The 17,507-nt window shown below is 41.1% G+C and overlaps 3 protein-coding genes and 1 pseudogene across 3 annotated transcripts in view; 2 read left to right on the forward strand and 2 right to left on the reverse strand.

The window, feature by feature from the left end:
* Positions 1 to 1,222: 1,222 nt before the first annotated feature.
* On the reverse strand, positions 1,223 to 3,179 carry ciarta (circadian associated repressor of transcription a). The gene is made up of 6 exons (XM_030788569.1): positions 3,162 to 3,179; positions 3,043 to 3,066; positions 2,701 to 2,776; positions 2,524 to 2,602; positions 2,208 to 2,352; positions 1,223 to 1,684 (listed from the first exon to the last, which is right to left on the reverse strand). The coding sequence occupies exons 1-6, from the start codon at positions 3,177 to 3,179 to the stop codon at positions 1,223 to 1,225; spliced, it is 804 nt and encodes a 267-aa protein (XP_030644429.1).
* Positions 3,180 to 9,971: 6,792 nt separating this feature from the next.
* mrps21 (mitochondrial ribosomal protein S21) lies at positions 9,972 to 11,305 on the reverse strand. The gene is made up of 2 exons (XM_030789043.1): positions 11,192 to 11,305; positions 9,972 to 10,541 (listed from the first exon to the last, which is right to left on the reverse strand). Exons 1-2 carry the CDS (start codon positions 11,272 to 11,274, stop codon positions 10,361 to 10,363), a joined length of 264 nt encoding a protein of 87 aa, XP_030644903.1. The 5' UTR covers positions 11,275 to 11,305; the 3' UTR covers positions 9,972 to 10,360.
* Positions 11,306 to 13,404: 2,099 nt separating this feature from the next.
* On the forward strand, positions 13,405 to 13,581 carry LOC115825826 (uncharacterized; annotated as a pseudogene).
* Positions 13,582 to 15,111: 1,530 nt separating this feature from the next.
* Positions 15,112 to 17,507, forward strand: part of scamp3 (secretory carrier membrane protein 3) — a 6,871-nt gene continuing 4,475 nt past the window's right edge. The window contains exons 1-4 of the mRNA XM_030789031.1: positions 15,112 to 15,221; positions 15,479 to 15,559; positions 16,020 to 16,130; positions 17,060 to 17,183. Coding sequence (XP_030644891.1) covers positions 15,168 to 15,221; positions 15,479 to 15,559; positions 16,020 to 16,130; positions 17,060 to 17,183 — 370 coding nt within the window. The 5' untranslated portion in view covers positions 15,112 to 15,167. The remainder of the gene's footprint in view (positions 15,222 to 15,478; positions 15,560 to 16,019; positions 16,131 to 17,059; positions 17,184 to 17,507) is intronic.

Consider the following 17,507-nt stretch of genomic DNA (forward strand, 5'->3'; position numbering starts at 1 on the left):
AAGGTTCATTTTGACAGAATGCTACTTCCCATTCATTAAAAATTTTAATCATCAGATTGATTAAAAACTTTAATGACCGGACGGATTAATTAAAAACTTAAGTGATCAGATTAAGTCAATGCCCATGTGGGAGTTACTCAATGGCCATGTATTTCAAACACTGACATGTCATCTGACATACGACATCAAACATACAAATATATTGCAGGAACCCACCTGATATCTCGCTTAGCGCCCAGCACCACGCTAAAGGTACTTTACAGAATCTGGGTTCTTCAAGCATTCAGATCACTTCAAACATTATCATCTTCACCTCACTTCTTCGCATTCACAAGCAGCTTCACAATCCATTTTACAAGTCTGTTCTTTCCTCTTTCCATGTTTTTGCTTTTACTGCTCAAGTCAAAAGTATAAAAAGTGGTTTGTCTTAAAACTAGACAGATGCATTTCTGTAGAGCTAGCTGCAGAGTTACATGGCCTGTCAAATGTCAAATGAATATTAAGTCTCTTTTTCTTATCGGCGTGGCCTTGCGGTCTACACAGCGCTTACATACAGAGTGTTGAGGTGAAGGAGACAGAGAATGTTCACACAAAGGGTCAGTGTTTTCAGCTAAGCTGTTTCAGATGTATTCTGAAATTAAACATTCTTCTTGAGAGTACAGCAAGGACTTTGTTGAAGATAAAGCAAACTTTATTTATCAAAACACGGTAACCTTTTATGGTCTAAAAAGGAGTTTTGGACAACTTCAAATTATCAGAAGTATAGATTAAGACATTTGTGAAATGATTCATCATAAAAGGCAAAAGCCTTCTCTCATCCATCCAAACAGACGGAAGGAGTCTGTGAATATACCCCTGCTGCTATGTGAAAATCCGTGACTTTAAGCAAGATCAGAATCATCTGTCTTGCTCATCATGACCAATATCTCTTAAAATAGAAGCTGATTCTCGGACACAGGGAGATATAACGTGAACTATTCTGATCTTACTCTAACTTGAACACCGCCCAGGTTGGAAGGAGAAGACCATGCTGGATTTTCATGTAACACCGTCTGAATGTCACCGGTCAAAATGACTGTGAGTTGGTAAGAATCCAGTTTTCTTCCCTAGAAAAGTAAATGTTTATTCTCTGTCTCTGCAAACTGCCTTCAGATAAGGCCCCCACCCCCCACCCCATCCCCATTTTATACACTGACCTCTGATCAAAATGGCCCCGCCCCTGTCAACATGACTCCGCCCCCTGGGTTGAGATGGCTCTGTTTCCTTCGGTCTCCAGAGAGACCGAGTCTCTGCGATGCCCCGTTGATGGCTGTCTCAGCAGGGAGGGCTGGGGTGAATCTGATGAGGGAGTAGTGGAGGATATCCAACTGTCCTGTGTGCCAGAGGAGGAAGGGGGCATTTTCAGTGAGGACGGGGTACCTTTTTGGACACCTTGGGTTGACCCTGAGAGCAGATCTGGCTGAGAGGAGATATGGTTACTCCCTTTCAAGCAGTGGCCTGATATAATTTTCTTCTTGAAATCCATCCATTGTGCACCTCCTCCTCTGGTCTCCCCATGAACAGAGCTGGGGGCTCCAGTTGAAGTATCGCTTTGGCACTCATGTTGGTCTTCCTCCTGAGGACGTTTGCTGAAGGGCTGACCAGGGCTTGACGACTCAGAGTCTGACCAGCTTAATCTGCGCTTCTGTCAGCACAAAGGGAACAGTCAAGACTGTGACAAGTTCTTCTCTGATTATAAGAAACCTTTACCTTAGTTTTTGACTGTCCACAAAAACATAAAAAAAAAATACAAAGGAAAATCTTGTAATTGACAGCATCCCTACAGTACAGAATAGTGTAGTACAGAATAGTACAGTACAGTACAGCGCAGTGTAGTGCAGGACAGGCCTGTACAATACTGCATAGTACAGCAAACTGCAGTACAGCATAGCACAATTCGGTACAGGACAGTCCTCTACAGCACAGTACAATTCAGGACAGGAAAGTCCCATACAGTACAGTATAGTACAATACAGTACAGGTCACTGTCATACAGAACAGGACAGAATAGTACAATTCGAAAGAGGTCCATGCTATACAGTATACCTCAGTATAGTACAGCATAGTGCAATACAGTACAGTACAGTATATCAAAGTTTAGTGCAGCGCAGTTTATCGCAGTTTAGTTCCTACGTCTACAAATGAGCACACACGTAAGAGCGTCTCACCTTCACAGGGATGTGCAGCTGGTCCTGGTGCCATCGTGCAGGAGGGAGTCCTGTGGAATTCTGAGGAGCAGCTGCCGCCTTCACCTGAGGAAACCAAACTTTCAGCATCATCTCAAGCTGTAGGAGGGTCCGCAGGTGCTTCTCGCTGTGGGTACAAAACAGACGACGATAAAAGGGAGAAGAAGAAGAAAAAAAAAGGCGAAGAAATGCATTCTGGACCGCTCAGCTAATGTTTAACTTCACCTCCACCGTAAGCGTATTTCCAGTATGTGGAGGTATTTACATAAAAGGAGCACTGAACATTTCAATGGCTTACCCTAAATAGGGTTTCTGCAGAATACCCAGAATTCTCTGCAGTCTATCCATAGCAACACTCTGCTGGAAAGTGCTCAGACCTGTGAAGTCATTGAGGTAAGTCTCCTTAACAACAGGGCCACACACAGACTTATAAACATGGCACTCAACAAGCAAAGACCCACGACATGTAAACTACCTTTGTCATATCTCCCCATTTTCAGACCATTCAACAGCTCAAGGAGAGGCCTGATATAACCACGCAGTTCAGCACACTAAGGAGAGAGAGAGAGAGATGGAGAGACAGAAATAAAAATAGACAGAAAGAGAGAGAGGGAGAGGGAGAGGACATGAGAGACATACTTCTTATGGGAAGGTTTAAGTGTTGTCAAGCTTTCATAGGAGATTAAATTCATCCTGCCACTGGGTCCCAGGAGATGATTAACAAAGAGGTGTCTATTATAACACATCTGTTATGACATAATATGTTAGAGTTTGCAAACATAATGTGTAAAAACATTGAAAATACAGGAGGACTAACTTTTTGGGCGAAGGTAATGTCTCCCTCTGTGGGAACAATGTTGGCTGAGGATGGGAGAAGGGGACACTGCCCAGCCTGGCTGTCTGTCCCAAGACTCCTCTGTCCCCCATGGGACAGACCAGAGTTCCCTCTGTCATCCCTGACCAAAGAGAAGGAGTCTGGGCTTAACTTGCCTCCTGCAGCCTCCCCTTCTCCCTCTGAGGAGAAGACGTCGGCCTCATCCTCCGTCTGGTCGCTTTCACTGAAGAAGAGACTGGGTGTGGAGGAGAGAGAGCTTCGCGAAAGGCACTTTGTGGAGCTACCCAGTGAATGCATCTCTGTGTACTGTAAAACCAACAGACAGAGAAAGACACAAAAAACAAATACAGAGAAGATGAGATCGAAAAGTCACATTTTATTCAGGAGATGAAGGAAAAGATGGGGAGGGGCATCTGCTATGCTGATGAAAAAGAATGAAGGGGGGGGGGGGGGTGTCTTAGAAGTGATCACCCAAATGTTTCTTTCATTCGAGGTGCTCTTCAAAAATCAAATTCATTCAGTCAAACAAAGCTAAACAAAGAACAACACGATACAGAACAGGCAGTACAAAGGGTCAAAGGCCATCTCTACTTTGTGATACACGATGTGCCTAACAGCTTCTGATAATTCAGTCATTACGAAAAAGCAATTATTAAGCAAATTTACGAGCACACAACCACACGACTTCCTACCAATATATGACTAAAACTGCCACACGGGAAAAGGGATTAAAAAACGAGTAAAAGGAATGTGTTTAACGATACCGGCGCGCGACAGTAAACGACCTGGTGAGGCATTTTGTCTAACCGTGTGTAAGGAATGAGAAGGAGGGACAGTGTACTTGAACATTTCGTTTTTAAGCTTTGAGTAACACTCACGTGATATCAATATGGGGGTATGACGTGAGGTTACATTACAGTCGCTTGTTGTCTGTCTCTGAATTTACTGTTAGTTATTGACGGGAATGAGAATGAAAAGCAGAATGCGAAAATGCGATAAAATATCCAGTAAAGATATGGACATTAGGAACTGTCATCTCTGTTAAATAAATTAACATTCCACGACTTTTTCATCGGCTATACAATATCATTCAAATATTGTCCAAATTTTCCTTGGGACGTAGCATGCCTATTTGATATTTTTAGTGGTTATCTCATACATACTTGAATAACTCGTCGTAGAGTTTGAAAAATGAACGACATTCTAACTTTAATTAACTTAAAATTTAAAAAGTAATAAATAAATTTTCTCTCACCTTCTATGACGCTGTTACCGGTTTGAGTCTGATGAGTGGCAGATAAACGAATTCAAATGGTTAGAGTTCAAATTATTACCATTTTTTTTCGATTAGATTTGTATAGAATTCCTTTTTGTTCACAGTCCCGTTTCAGACTTTTTGGGTTTAATACGGCATCTCATTCTTTTCCCGACATCTCTCTGAAATGTCTTCCTTTTTCACCCCTTCATTTTCTTCCTCTATTCTTCTGCGCGTCACTTTACAGCGAGGTACAGCATGTGTACCTCTTCACGTGCAATCCTGTGTGCAAAACAGACAGTGCAGCGATTGGCGGAGAACTCGGCAAAGAATAGTCTTATTGGTCAGAATGTAACCAGTCAGAAATGGAAAGACTAGCGATTGGACAGTACCCTGTGTTTGCAAGCCTACTCTTGCACGTGGCACAAGTGTGGAAAGCCGGCTAGTACAACGCCACGCAAAAGCACATTGCATATCTGTTTGCGTTAAATTTTGTGGTGTCTCTCAGGGAAATGCAGGTAGCTGATGGTGTCCGCGGACGGTGCAGAGGCGCTAACGGCTATCCAGACAACTTTAGTGATTTTGGGGTCAAACAGTGACATGAAGTCATATGAAGGCGTCATCTATTATCACCAAGTGTGAAATATATACTCCCATGACACAGCCGTTGTGTAGTATGGGTGCAATTGTACAAATGTTGTCGATAAGATGAAATACCACACCATTTTGGGCTTTTAAAAACTTACCCTGATTAAATTGTACGAACGCTTAAGAAAACTGAAATTACACAAAAAGATATGTTCCATGAAAGTGGTAAAACAAAACAAAAGTGGGCATCAGAAACACTTAGAGAGGGCCCAATCCTCAAACTGCCCCTCAAACAGATTCAGATTTTCATTCTATCAAAAAATAAATGCATTTTTCATTAAAGACGGTGAATCCTAAAAGAACTAACAAAATCTCTGATTTACAAGGGAGTAAAACATAATTCTTATATTGACAGCAGTTTCTCCTAATACTGCAGCATGATCATAGAGGCTATAGGGACCAGCGATGAACCAACATCACACGAAGGCATTATACGTCAATCAGTCACTTAAAAGGAAAGTAGGATTTTGGGGGGGGGGTGTCTTGATAGGTTAGAATCTTTGTTTTCATCCAGGTTGGAAACCTGACTTAGAACTGAAGGGCTTCCATGGGATAACAGACTTTCTAACAGAACAAAGAGAACATACTGAAAGTCCAAAGACTCTCAGTACATCTCAATGTACCTCATTTCAAATCAGCCACTCATTTACCCATTCAAGATCAGCGACTCTGATTTCCTCCAGTTCCTCTGATTCATTCTAGATGTTAAACACGCCGTGCTGAGGCTAAATGTAGGTCACACATCCAACGTCCACAACAATCTCCATACTGACCCCTCCCCCAACGGGTACAGTCATCCACTGACCCAAAGAAGAGGTACAACAGGATATGAACCTGACTTGACAACCTCTGCAGGGACCCTTGTATGGTTACTCAGCCCTCTGTAGGTGGTGGCCTTTGAATTTGAAAATACATTGACTGGGACCAACTCATCTGAGACTGATGCATCTACATTTGCTGAGGGTCAGCCCAAATGGACAAGGCAGGGGGTGGTTTTAGCTACTGACCTGATTGTGAATTGCAGTGGGTGACTGGAGCCACTGGTGGAGATGCTGTGTACACAACGCCCAGTGCCTTTAGTTCCTCATAGAAAAAGGAGAATGGGCCAAGATCGGATTAGTGTCCACACAGTCCAGTTGGCCTTTCATGTGTGAACATCTCTCAGTCTCTTTCAGATGAGGATAAAAGCCTTCCTTCCAAGAAATTCCTTGCTTCAGCCACTTACTTTCTCAAGCCTAGTACTTTAGAGCTTGTTAATACTGGTTGTTGAAAGACAGTTCATAAATAAATAAATAATCAAATTTATTGCTCATCAAAATATATAAAAATGAAAATTAGCTCTTAGTCTCCATTTCTCTTACCTCTTGTCTCCAGGACAAATGGTCAGCTGTATTGTTCAGTGGACCTACACTGAACCAAGTGCATTCAAGTCCACTGACAGCAGGAAACTGTTTTAGTTTTATCTACTGTCACTAAAATTATTTGATAACGGTAATGAAAATGTTAATACTAGACAATAATTTTGAGGTGGATGCAAAAATTCCACTATAAGCCCAGTTTTTCCCTTGGGGCAGCTTTTTGCTGGAATGTAATCTAGGACTTTCCTGTCTTTCTCCTTTCATCTATCTTCTTGTTTACTGTAGTGAATATCCTCTATCAGTTTTTTAACTGACATGTAAAGGGAAATCTTTATACTCTGAACAACTTTTATAGTACAGTATTTGGAATAGTGGTCACTGCACAATTTGATTAACATGAAAACAATGGAAACCATATTCAGTGGCAGTCTCAACGCAACTCAACACTTCTGAGACATTCTGGGGGCAGTTTTCCATCAGCATCAAGACAAAATTAAGACATTAAAGAGCATCTCTTCAAGCACAAGTACATACCATAGTACACCAAAGCATAGCTGTTCTGTTTTAATCTACTTCAGCGCACAGTGAGGCTACCCAGTCTGACTCTACACCATCACACACTGGAACTGTTGTGTCTGAACCTATACTAGCACACACTGTCTGAACCCATACCAGTGCACACTGGAACTGTTCTATCTGAATCTATAACAGTTCACACTGAAACTGTTGTGAATCTGTACTAGCACACTCTGAACCCGAATCTGTACTTGAGCACAATGAAATTGTTGTACTGGCTGTGGGTGGCTAGTTACGACACTTTTTATTGGTGTTTCCTTAGTTCTGGCAGCTGTGTGTTACAACACAGCCCTGCAAACTGAAATGACTCATGTGTTTTCAAGGCTGTTTGAAGCTTATAAATAGGGATGTCACAAGAACCCATACTTCTGTACCAGGTCGATGTCCATATTCAGGAAATGTATTGGTGTACTAGTTTTTCTACAGCAGGCCTATTAAACCAGTGGCCCACAGGCAGAGCCTGGCCCAACGACGACAGACAGTGATCTAGACGGGATCACGGTCAAATTCAAATAGTACAACAGTGAACGACGGTCGAGTCATTTGATTGGACAAGAGGCATTCCATGAGTGCTGATATTTACAGTATAAAAGCAAAGGGTGGTATTACCATATATATAATTTCACATTATAAGCATTTTGCTAGCCACACAAGGTCGACACCTTCCCGTCAGCAAGCTACAAGTTGTAATTTAGCCCAGAAAACATTTTTTTTTTGGGAACTGACGCTTGATAAAATGTGAGAAAAAAACAGAACATATAACACATGAAATGTGTAGTGCTGCGACTGTGACAGCACCACCAAATTTAACAGTCCTCAAAATGAAATTAGCATGTGACGTTTAATGAGGCTAAGTGCTAAATTATCTCACTGGTTTGGCCTACAGTTCATTGTAGTGTCCTTACCATTTGGTCAAGTGTCAACAAAATATAACTGTTGCCTTTTCAGTCACCATGTCATTAAATTTTAACTAGTGCTTGCACTGCTTTATTTATAACAAAATATTTAAGTTACAGCTGGACACTTAGTACATTCCTCAAATTTGACATCAGTATTATGTCAGGGCGCCCGTTTTTTTTTTTTTTTTTTTAATGTAAGGCTATATGCTAGTGGTGGACTTGGATGTCACTGTTCTTATTTTGATCATGCTTGCATAATTATTATTTTTTTCATGCCACTGCTAGGATACTGCAATTTGGAATGCTGTGCAATAAAAATTTGAATGTATTCGGGTATTACTAACAATAGTTTACCTGAATTATGGCGGGTTAACAACTTGAAGAATCCATACCATCATTTTCAAGCTGCGGGCAGTTAGTAATTGTATCTTTTCTATTACTGAAAAAAAGCATGATATTGTTTTACTCAAAAAATAAAGTGGATACTCTTAAGCTGCCACTTACTATTGACTGTGAAATACTTGATGGTTCCATGTCATGGTTCTTGTTTTTATTATGTTTGTATGAAGTGTTTTAATGGTGGAGAGTAGGCTGAATGGGATTTCTGCTACGCTATTGAATGAGGTATCGAGAATCATGGGAGTTCACTGGTATTGTGACATCCTCACAATGGACAGGCCTGTCAAATGGTAAGACTGTTGCTAACTAAAGAATTTTTTTAATAATGGAACTCTGGATTCCTTTTTAACATGTGACCACGTTTTCAATGATCATGTGTGGCCTCTGGATTGTACAATGGTACCAAATACTCATGTTCTGGCTGTGTCTCATGTTCATTTTCCTGAACGCATATATGAGTACATTGTACCATTATCAGCCACGTGCCGTTCCATACATCCTGGGTACTGACTCTGTAGACTTTTACACTGTAAGCCCGTGAGAGCAGAGTTAAAATAACCCATGAAGTATCAGCTTTTTCATTTCACTGTAAATTCAGGCAAAAGCAAACCTCAATCTACAAAGATTACTGTGCTCAACTTCAACTCGTTGCCATGGCCTCATATCAGTTTTTTTGAAGAAGTAACGACTGAAATTACAGTGACAGGAACGTCTGTCTACTGCAGGAACCTCCATCTATCCACTGAAGGACATTATTGTTGTGAGAAACCACCTCACCACCTCCATCCTCAGACAGAGTCAGACTTTCAGATGTAAACAGAGATCTAAAACCTACAACTAAAAAGACAGAAATAAGCCGATCTGAAGTGTATGAGGACATGACCCAAACTTTTAAGAGTCAAAAAAAAAGAGAGAAAACACACACACACAGCTGAGAGTGGAAGAGTGTGTTCAGTTAGATTCTGTCAGCATGAGCTGTCACACAGATTCAGACACACAACTAATACTTCTGTAGAAGAAAAAAGAGAAGGAATTAAAAATGTGTTTTATATAAATGAAGCGCCTTGATGAACCTGTTTAACAATGTCAAACAAAAACAGTTTCATCATTTCAGGACCCTATTTATTAGCTTCAGATCTTGACTGACTTTTATCCTCCTCTACCTCAGTTTAAATGGCTGGGCACAAAAAAAAACCCAGTTACATTAAGTTGAGCTGAAGTGAGGTGTTTGAAAACAGTTACATTAAGTTGAGCTGAAGTGAGGTGTTTGAAAACTAGTTACATTAAGTTGAGCTGAAGTGAGGTGTTTGAAAACAGTTAAATTAAGTTGAGCTGAAGTGAGGTGTTTGAAGGTCAAACTAGTCATCTCATGATTGATCTGACCCAGAACAGAACAAGGAAGAAGACTACCGGGGGGGGGGGGGGGGAAACCACAGCATACTTTCATTCTTCCAGACAATACTCTACTGCCTTTGAAAAGAGGAGTAGAAAACCTCAGATGAGAAAGAGGTGTTCTATTTAAAGAATTAAAACGACAGCGTTTTAGATACCCCCTTTGTGCTTCCTGTGGGTCTCTTTCCCCATGTTCACTGAGGTAAAACGTAACAATAAATAGGCTGCATTTACTTGACACCAGCAGGCTGTATCTGAGCAGGTGAAATATATGTCCAAACTAAACAATTCTCTCACACTCACAATTTTCAACAACGCTCCCTTTCAGTTCACTTTCTGCAAGAGGAGAACTTCAGTGATCTGACAAGTTTGGGCACACCACCATACACATTTTTCCCCCTTTTAATCTGACATTCAGATCTCAGTCACTAGTAGAGAGAGAGTGTGTTTATGCAAGACAATTTGCTGAACTTATAGGAAACAGACCAACAATGACGATTCAGTTACAGCTACAGTTTTTCTCATCAATACATACAACAGAGGTGTCAGAAAAACACTGCATGTGCCCTCTTGGAAGGGCTATTATAGTAACACAAAGGAATGTGTTTTTGACATAAAAAGCAATTTTGCAGTTGAGGTTGTGTGTCAGTCCCTCCATTTTTCTACTTCTTGTTTACTTAGATTCTGCTGGTTGAAATGACCTTTTTAGAATGAGGTGTCAGTTCATGTCAGGCTCTTCCCCGTGGCTCTCTGTTGTCTGTTCCTCCCTCCTCCTAACATCCCACCCACGGGTCTTGCCTCTGTGTCTTGGATATGAACGCTATTTTGCGAGCCATTTCTGCGTGGTAAATCCTCTTGCAGTTCTCATAGCTCTCACGTTGCCGGCGACGACACGGCTTCTCATAGTAGCGCCTCCGTTTGACCGTCTCGATAATTCCGTCCACAGAGAGCACTCTGTCACAGAGGAGGGGGAGAGCGATATTTAGGCATTAAATCAAACGTGGATAATCACGACGCGCAAAGTCTGGTCAAAATACTGCCTCAAAACTGTTTTAACCAGGGCCAAGCAGGATTACTGATGCAGAACTAGCATTTAAGTCTGAAGCACTGCATGCATGTACTGTTTACTGTATGATATGCGAGCACAAGAAAACAATAATATGGGATGCCATTTAGGATCGTTTGTCTGGCCATCAGCGCCCCAGGAGCACCAATATCACCCTTTAAAGCTATCGACTCACTTGAGAAAATCAGTACAAGTCATATCAATTACTTCTCTGTCACCTTGAGGTCAGAGGGCTTATGACGTCTCCTGTTGTCAAATGATGAATTACCTCGTTCGCGCTCCTTCCAGATAAGAATTTAGGTTACGGCAACATGCGCTTACTTTTAAATAGTGAAAAAAGTATAGCTTGATGGGCTAATAAGGTTCTATATCCTGTGTGTGGTAATGCCAATCCACAAGCTAAACGATCTAGCTGGCTTGATGTCCTGTTAACACTGCGAAGCAAGCTAACGTTACCTAAGCTTAGAAAGGGAACATGAACAGTACTGCGTGATGGGGAAACAATTTAAATTCCAGGGAGAGTAATAGGATACTGAACCTGTTTAAAGCCTTGTAAGCTGCATCAATATTCCCATCCTGAACCATAACAGTTCGGGCGACGAAGCGAAGGTGGTTCGCCATGCTTCGGTCGTGGTGTTTCCCACTAATCCTTCCTCCTCTGCTTCTCGCGGTGTTTCATAACAAGTGCGCGACTGCAGATTCTCTGACCTTACCCTCAGTCACATGGTACTCGATGGAGACTCTTATTGGTTAGCAATACAGGGAGAATGGAAATCTTGGAAGCAACTTTTTAAATAAATAAATAATGATCACACGAGCAATTCGATTTAGATTCCAAAACACCCATAAATGCTCTGATAATACTGTATTTTTAACTGGTCACCAGTAAATTAAAATATATTCATATAAACACAACAAGAAATACGACAAAACTACTGGTAAGTATATTAGTCAGTCAGTATATTAAGGTTGAGTCACTGTTTTAAACATCATGTAGAAATGAATGATCTTTACATTTTTGTCTAAAATGTTCAGAGAGTAAAATATATCAATCCAGACATTTTCTAGGTCTCTGACTTTATTTGTGATGCTCACATACTTGACCAGGTTGCTTTTTACAGTCAAAATCACATGCAAGTAGGAATTCAAGGCCTCCAAAATCACTATAGCTATATTAGATATAAGATACTATTTCAAATTAAAACACAGTAATTTTTTTACTCAGTTAACATTGAAAATGTAAATACATTTGTGAAACTGAGTATAACAGGAGTCCACTTTGAGGTGAACAGTAAACAGTAATTTATAAATTAGCTTTTTGTCTGTTGTGCATCCTGTAATGTAACTGTCTGTCTGCCATTGGCTGTTGTGCACAGTTTACCTGTTTAATTCCACTTTGCTCACTGTTTGGTATTTCAAGGGCAGTGAAGCCACGTAGCAACCCCACAATCCTGCTCCTTTTCCTGTCAGACTGAGAGATAATGTCTGTCCTTAGTATGTTTACCTGTCAGTTTGACTAAACACTTATGTTCTAAGTTTAGATGTAAGGACTTTGTCTGAACCCCAAACATCTGAAAGAAGGCTTTTCCATATCTGAGCAGTTCTGTAGGAGAGAGCAATTACTGTCCACAGTAATTTTTGCAGGTCTTGGAGCTGTCAGATAACCTGCACTTTGTGAGCAAAGCAGGCGAGGAGGATTATAAAGAACCAAGAGCTCACACAAATACTGGAGAGTCAGAGTTTTTGGAGTTCTACGAGTCAGCAGACGCGATTTATAATCAGTGTGCAGTTTTATGTGACTCCAGCGTAGACGAGAAGAGCTGTGCTGTGTTCTGGGCTCAGATTTTGTAGTTTCAGTGAGAAATACAGGAATTAGCTGAACTAGTTTTTGAACTGACCAAAGCCTGTTTAGAAAATCCAAGGAATCCCCGTGGACTGCGTTCAGCAGTAGTCTTACCTTGAACGACTGCACTTTTTCCTTTAAAAATAAAGAGCTGTTTCCTAACTTTGACAATGTTAGATTAGGAAGAGCATTAGTCTGGAAATGTTTCTAATATGAACATGAAATAGAAGATCACAGTCAAGAATAACGCAGAGGTTAGTAACTGTAACTACTGTTCCTGGTGTTGAAAGTACAGTCAGTTATACCTTACTTAAAACAGCATTAGGACCAAGTTATAGAACTTCTGCCTTATCAGAGTGTAGCAGCAGGAAGTAATAAGTCCAGTTGTTGATGTTATTTCAATAGTGTTTTATCCAGGAAGACTTCATCCAGCTTAACTAATATGTACAGTTGTGTCTCAGCAGCAAAATAGTTGATGCTGACATAATATATATATATAAAAAATCACCAGGAGGCAGTGTATATAAGAGAGAAAGGAAACCAGAGGAAAGAACTGGGAGAACATGCAGACGCCACACACAGAGGACCTGGGAAACCCACACAACCCAGAGGGTTGCCAAGCAAACACAAGGAGAACATGCAAACTCCACACCTGGGAGGGCTGGGATTCAAACCCAAGGCCTTCTTGCTGTGAGGTAACAATGCTAACCACTGAGCCATCAAACCTGATGAGAGTGTGGCACATGGTTAACGATGCACCAGAGGTGTACATGTGTATGTGCCAGGTCCTGGGATAATTCAAGAAGAAGACTGGTGTGTAATAAACAACACGTGTGTATAAATTTTCATCCAAATCTGTGTGTGCCTGTTTGTCACAATATTGCCCTCCTGTTTCCCACGTGACCCTGATCGCTTCTCTGCCCTTTTGGCTAAGATCAAGTGTAGTATCTGTTCTTATCAGTTTAATATCTGATACGTTATTTCTCAGAGAAGTTCATATTAAACACATTTTTTAGAACAGGGAGACGAGAGAGGGGCTTGCTCCGGCTCAGTATCACAGTGCTTCCGAGAGCGGTGCGCCTTTCATGTAGGGGGCAGCCGTGGCCTAAAGGTTAGAGAAGCGGGCTTGGGCCAAAAGGTTCGATCCCTTGGATCTGCAGGAAAAAATGTGGACGGGGGGAGTGAATAAACAGTGCTTTCCCCTGCGACGGGGAATTAAGCCGGAAGATGAAAGTTAATGTTTGGAAAGGGACAGTCTAATTCAAATTCTTCAGTAACTTCATTATTACTGTTATTCAAACGGTCTTTTTTTTTTTTTAACACGTCTTTTAATAGTATGATGAGAACATGAACTTTAAAACCTAGGGCGCACATGTTTGGAATGGCCTCACAACAGAAGTGTTTTGAGGCTTTTTAATACACTTTTTGTAGCTATTTGTTTGTGGTCTTACTCTATGGATATGACGCAAATAGTGAAGTTACGAAGCAAAAAATGAAGGACTTTAAGTAAGAGATGAAAAATTAATTCATGCCTTTTAGGACAAATGGGTTTATAAAAATCCATTCTCAGAATCATCTCCCCAGCTGTGATCTAATAGCATTTGCGCTCAGATGAAAGCATTTCTGGAACAATAGCGTCATCCTCCGTTGAAGAAAACAGACACGTGAAATAATACCAGTCAAAATATAATGAAAACATTCAGATCGCTTCCTATGTCCCACCATTTCCTGTTCTGGTCAGTTTGAAGGAAGGAATCTACCGCTATAATTAGACAACCTATACATTAAACCAACTTATTCGATTCACATACGAATAGATGTTAAACTCTCACGAAAGAATTGGCTCTGTTTTACCATTTAGTCATTCAGCTTATGTACACAATAATTTACTTTTACATTATACGGAACAACCTTGTTCATCTTCTTTAGGTGGCTAAAGCCATCATTCTTGCGATTCAAGCCTGGTAACTGCCCCTCTAGTGAGTTACACTCCAGCAGATTAATTAAAAATCTGATAATCAATCTGCTGGAGTGTAAACCACGACTGAGTGCTTTCTTGCAGAGAATTTAGCAGCAAGTTAGCTGTGGACCACCGGTACATGGTCTGCTGGTTGGTTTTCCGCTGGACTGACAAACACACCCCTTTCGTTTTTTCACATGAGCAAGCCAATCGTCGTTGTCATATGACCACTTCCAGATATCTGTTTTCTTGCAGGCTAAGTTAGGATTCAGGTCACTGATTTATGGAATAAAAGAGGGATATATGAAATCAAAATACCGCTCAAGGAGAAAGGGGGGATTACAACGCACCGTAAAGAGTCTCCTTCACAAGCCTGGTTTATTGGTCGTCGGTAAAATAACGCAAGTACCAGCTCAAGGAAGCTAAAGGATCAAGCAATCACGCATAGCAAGCTGGCGTTACCTTACCGCTGTATGTCTGTAGTAGTTAGCTGTCGATTTTGGGGATCATAGCAGGGCAGATTATAAAAAGATATTATTGTGTCACTGAGTTCTTGTATGAGGTTGTGGCAGTTTCGAGTCTGTATTTGTTTATTGCTAGCATTCGTTTGTAAAACTAATCTGAGATAGCTAACCGCATATCAAACAACGTTGAATCGGTATTTTAGCCCGAGGTTGTCAATACTGTCAAAACAGATAAAACGATATAATCATGTCTAAATACACAAGCTTTCCGGATCCAGGCGACGACCACAATCCATTCCAGGTGATGTTTTCTGCTAAAATTTGCCAACATTACAACGAAAACTTTAGAAAGCTCCTTTTTGTGTATGTGTGTGTGTGTGTGTTTCTGTAATCCCTAAATACATGTGTAATGGTAATTTACATCGGTACTACTGAAATCATTCTTAAGATTTTGTGATCTGTTATTTTAGTTCTCGTGGATTTCAGTGAATGCGGCGCCATTGTGCACCAATACACAGTGAATATTGAAAGTAAAATGTACACTCTTATCCTTTTAAGGACCCGTCCGTCACACAACATAGCAGCAACACCGACTACGCCACGTTGGACCTCTACAACCCCTTTGACACAAAAACAGAGGTATAACCCGATCTATTTAAGAGGGGGAGAAAGACAGTTTGATCGTTCTCTGGATGTTCATTAAAGAGAGCAAAATAGAGTTTCTTATTGGATGTGATGATAGATATTTGCATCGTAGAGTGAGTGTGTACTATATATGTGGCAGGATTTCAGATTGTTGCGCCCAGCGCCTTGACACATTGACTCATGACAGCGTGGTTGTGGTAGTACCGTTAACCTAGAAAAAGAGGCATGCGTGTATGAGAGAGGAAGAGACAAGGAGCTGTACTTTCATTCTGTATGGTCACATGTGCTCTTAGGTAAAAAGAGCAACAGTTTTTTTTTTCAATCAGTCCTGATCCTGATGATCCTAGTAGTTTCACCAATGAAAACTTCTAGACTGTAATGTCCTTCATTAAAAGTAATGAGCATGACAACAGAAGTTGATATTGGTTTTCCTTTCCTGTCTCTGACATGGCAGGCCCCGCCACCGTACGAAGCCACGCCCACTTCAGCCCCACCCCCAGCTGTTACCCCACCCAGCAGGACCACACCCACTGAGCACAGAAACTATGGCTCTTACAGCACACAGGTAGGTGCAATTATTGGTTTATTCTCCCCTTTAGTGGAGGTGCTCTGGACCTGAAGAGCAAAAGGAGAACTCTTACCTGCTCTTCATACAGTGTGACTTTACACATTATTTTACACATTATTCCTGTGTGTTCTTTATGCTTAATGTTTTTGTTTTACCAGATGTATAGGCATATTGCGACCTCTAGTAACATTAGCGTGTGAGAGATGGCCGGTATTTGAGCTAAAATTTTCCTTTACGTGTTGCAAAGTTTCTGTGTAACATTTTGATGGCACGGTTTTGGATTGTGTGGCAGAATTTCTGGAAACATCTTGGGTATGATACAGCATTTTAAGGTTATTTATGTGTGCTTATAATTTATCACTTTATCAAGGAGAGGATAGTAGATCATTTTTATTAGGTCATAATTCATGGATGCATTTTGGCACTTGGCCCGCCCTGCTATAGTTTTTTTTATAGTAATTTTATGGCATGTATAAAACATATTGGTTTAATCTGTAAATATATTCATATTTTGAGAACATTGCTGATTTATCTCTCAACAGCCTCCCAAACTCCATCTTTGCCCTGATTAAGATAATCTTTCAATTCCGGATGACACCTCTCTCTCTCTCTCTCTCTCTCTCTCTCTCTTTCTCTCTCTCTCTCTCTTTCTCTCTCTCTCTCTCTCTCTCTCTCTGTCTCTGTCTCTCTCTCTCTCTCTGTGCTTCCCTCTGTCTCTCTCTCTTTTTCTGTCTATCTGTCTGTCTGTCTCTCTGTGCCTCTCTCTGACTCTCTCTCTGTTTCTCTCTCTCTCTGTGCTTCTCTCTGTCTCTCTCTCTTTTTCTGTCTATCTGTCTGTCTTTCTCTCTGTCTCTCTCTCTTTTTCTGTCTATCTGTCTGTCTGTCTCTCTGTGCCTCTCTCTGTCTCTCTCACTCTCTATCTCTAGCAGACTGCAGTGAGCGCCACCACGGCGGAGCTGTTGAGGAAGCAGGAGGAGCTGGAGCGGAAGGCCCAGGAGCTGGAGAGGAGGGAGCGTATACTGGACAGCCATACGCTTGGACCAGGAGCATGTAGGAGTTCCTTTCACCTGTTTCAACCCATTTCTCCTCACTCAGAACCTTTTACCAGAATGTCCTCGTGTGTGCGTGTGTGTGTGTGTGTGTGTGTGAACTCTCCAAACAAACTCAGACCCCTCTGAGCTGAAATGATGCAGGCTCTCTGAGGACTGGTTTGTTTTACGTCTCTGCTATGGTTGTACAATACAGTACATGTGCATATACAGTCCATGTATATATTGTGTTTTGTAAAGTATATCTAGACTGTTTCTTACAAGCCTCAAATCCTTTTCATTGTTTGGTGGGAGCTTTGATTCCTAATGTTACCCAGTTCTGGAG

This window comes from Chanos chanos, chromosome 12 (assembly GCF_902362185.1).
Source record: "Chanos chanos chromosome 12, fChaCha1.1, whole genome shotgun sequence".
In the NCBI taxonomy this organism is placed as follows: domain Eukaryota; kingdom Metazoa; phylum Chordata; class Actinopteri; order Gonorynchiformes; family Chanidae; genus Chanos; species Chanos chanos.

What these genes read in the sequence shown, in the direction of transcription:
- ciarta (XM_030788569.1), bottom strand. An exon ending in AATGGGGAGATATGACAAAG is followed by an intron (nt 2,603 to 2,700) that starts GTAGTTTACATG and finishes ATGACTTCACAG; the next exon opens with GTCTGAGCACTTTCCAGCAG. An exon ending in AGCTGCACATCCCTGTGAAG is followed by an intron (nt 1,685 to 2,207) that starts GTGAGACGCTCT and finishes TTGTGCTGACAG; the next exon opens with AAGCGCAGATTAAGCTGGTC.
- mrps21 (XM_030789043.1), bottom strand. Translation starts at nt 11,274, where the DNA reads ATGGCGAACCACCTTCGCTTCGTCGCCCGAACTGTTATGGTTCAGGAT. An exon ending in GCTTACAAGGCTTTAAACAG is followed by an intron (nt 10,542 to 11,191) that starts GTTCAGTATCCT and finishes CCTCTGTGACAG; the next exon opens with AGTGCTCTCTGTGGACGGAA.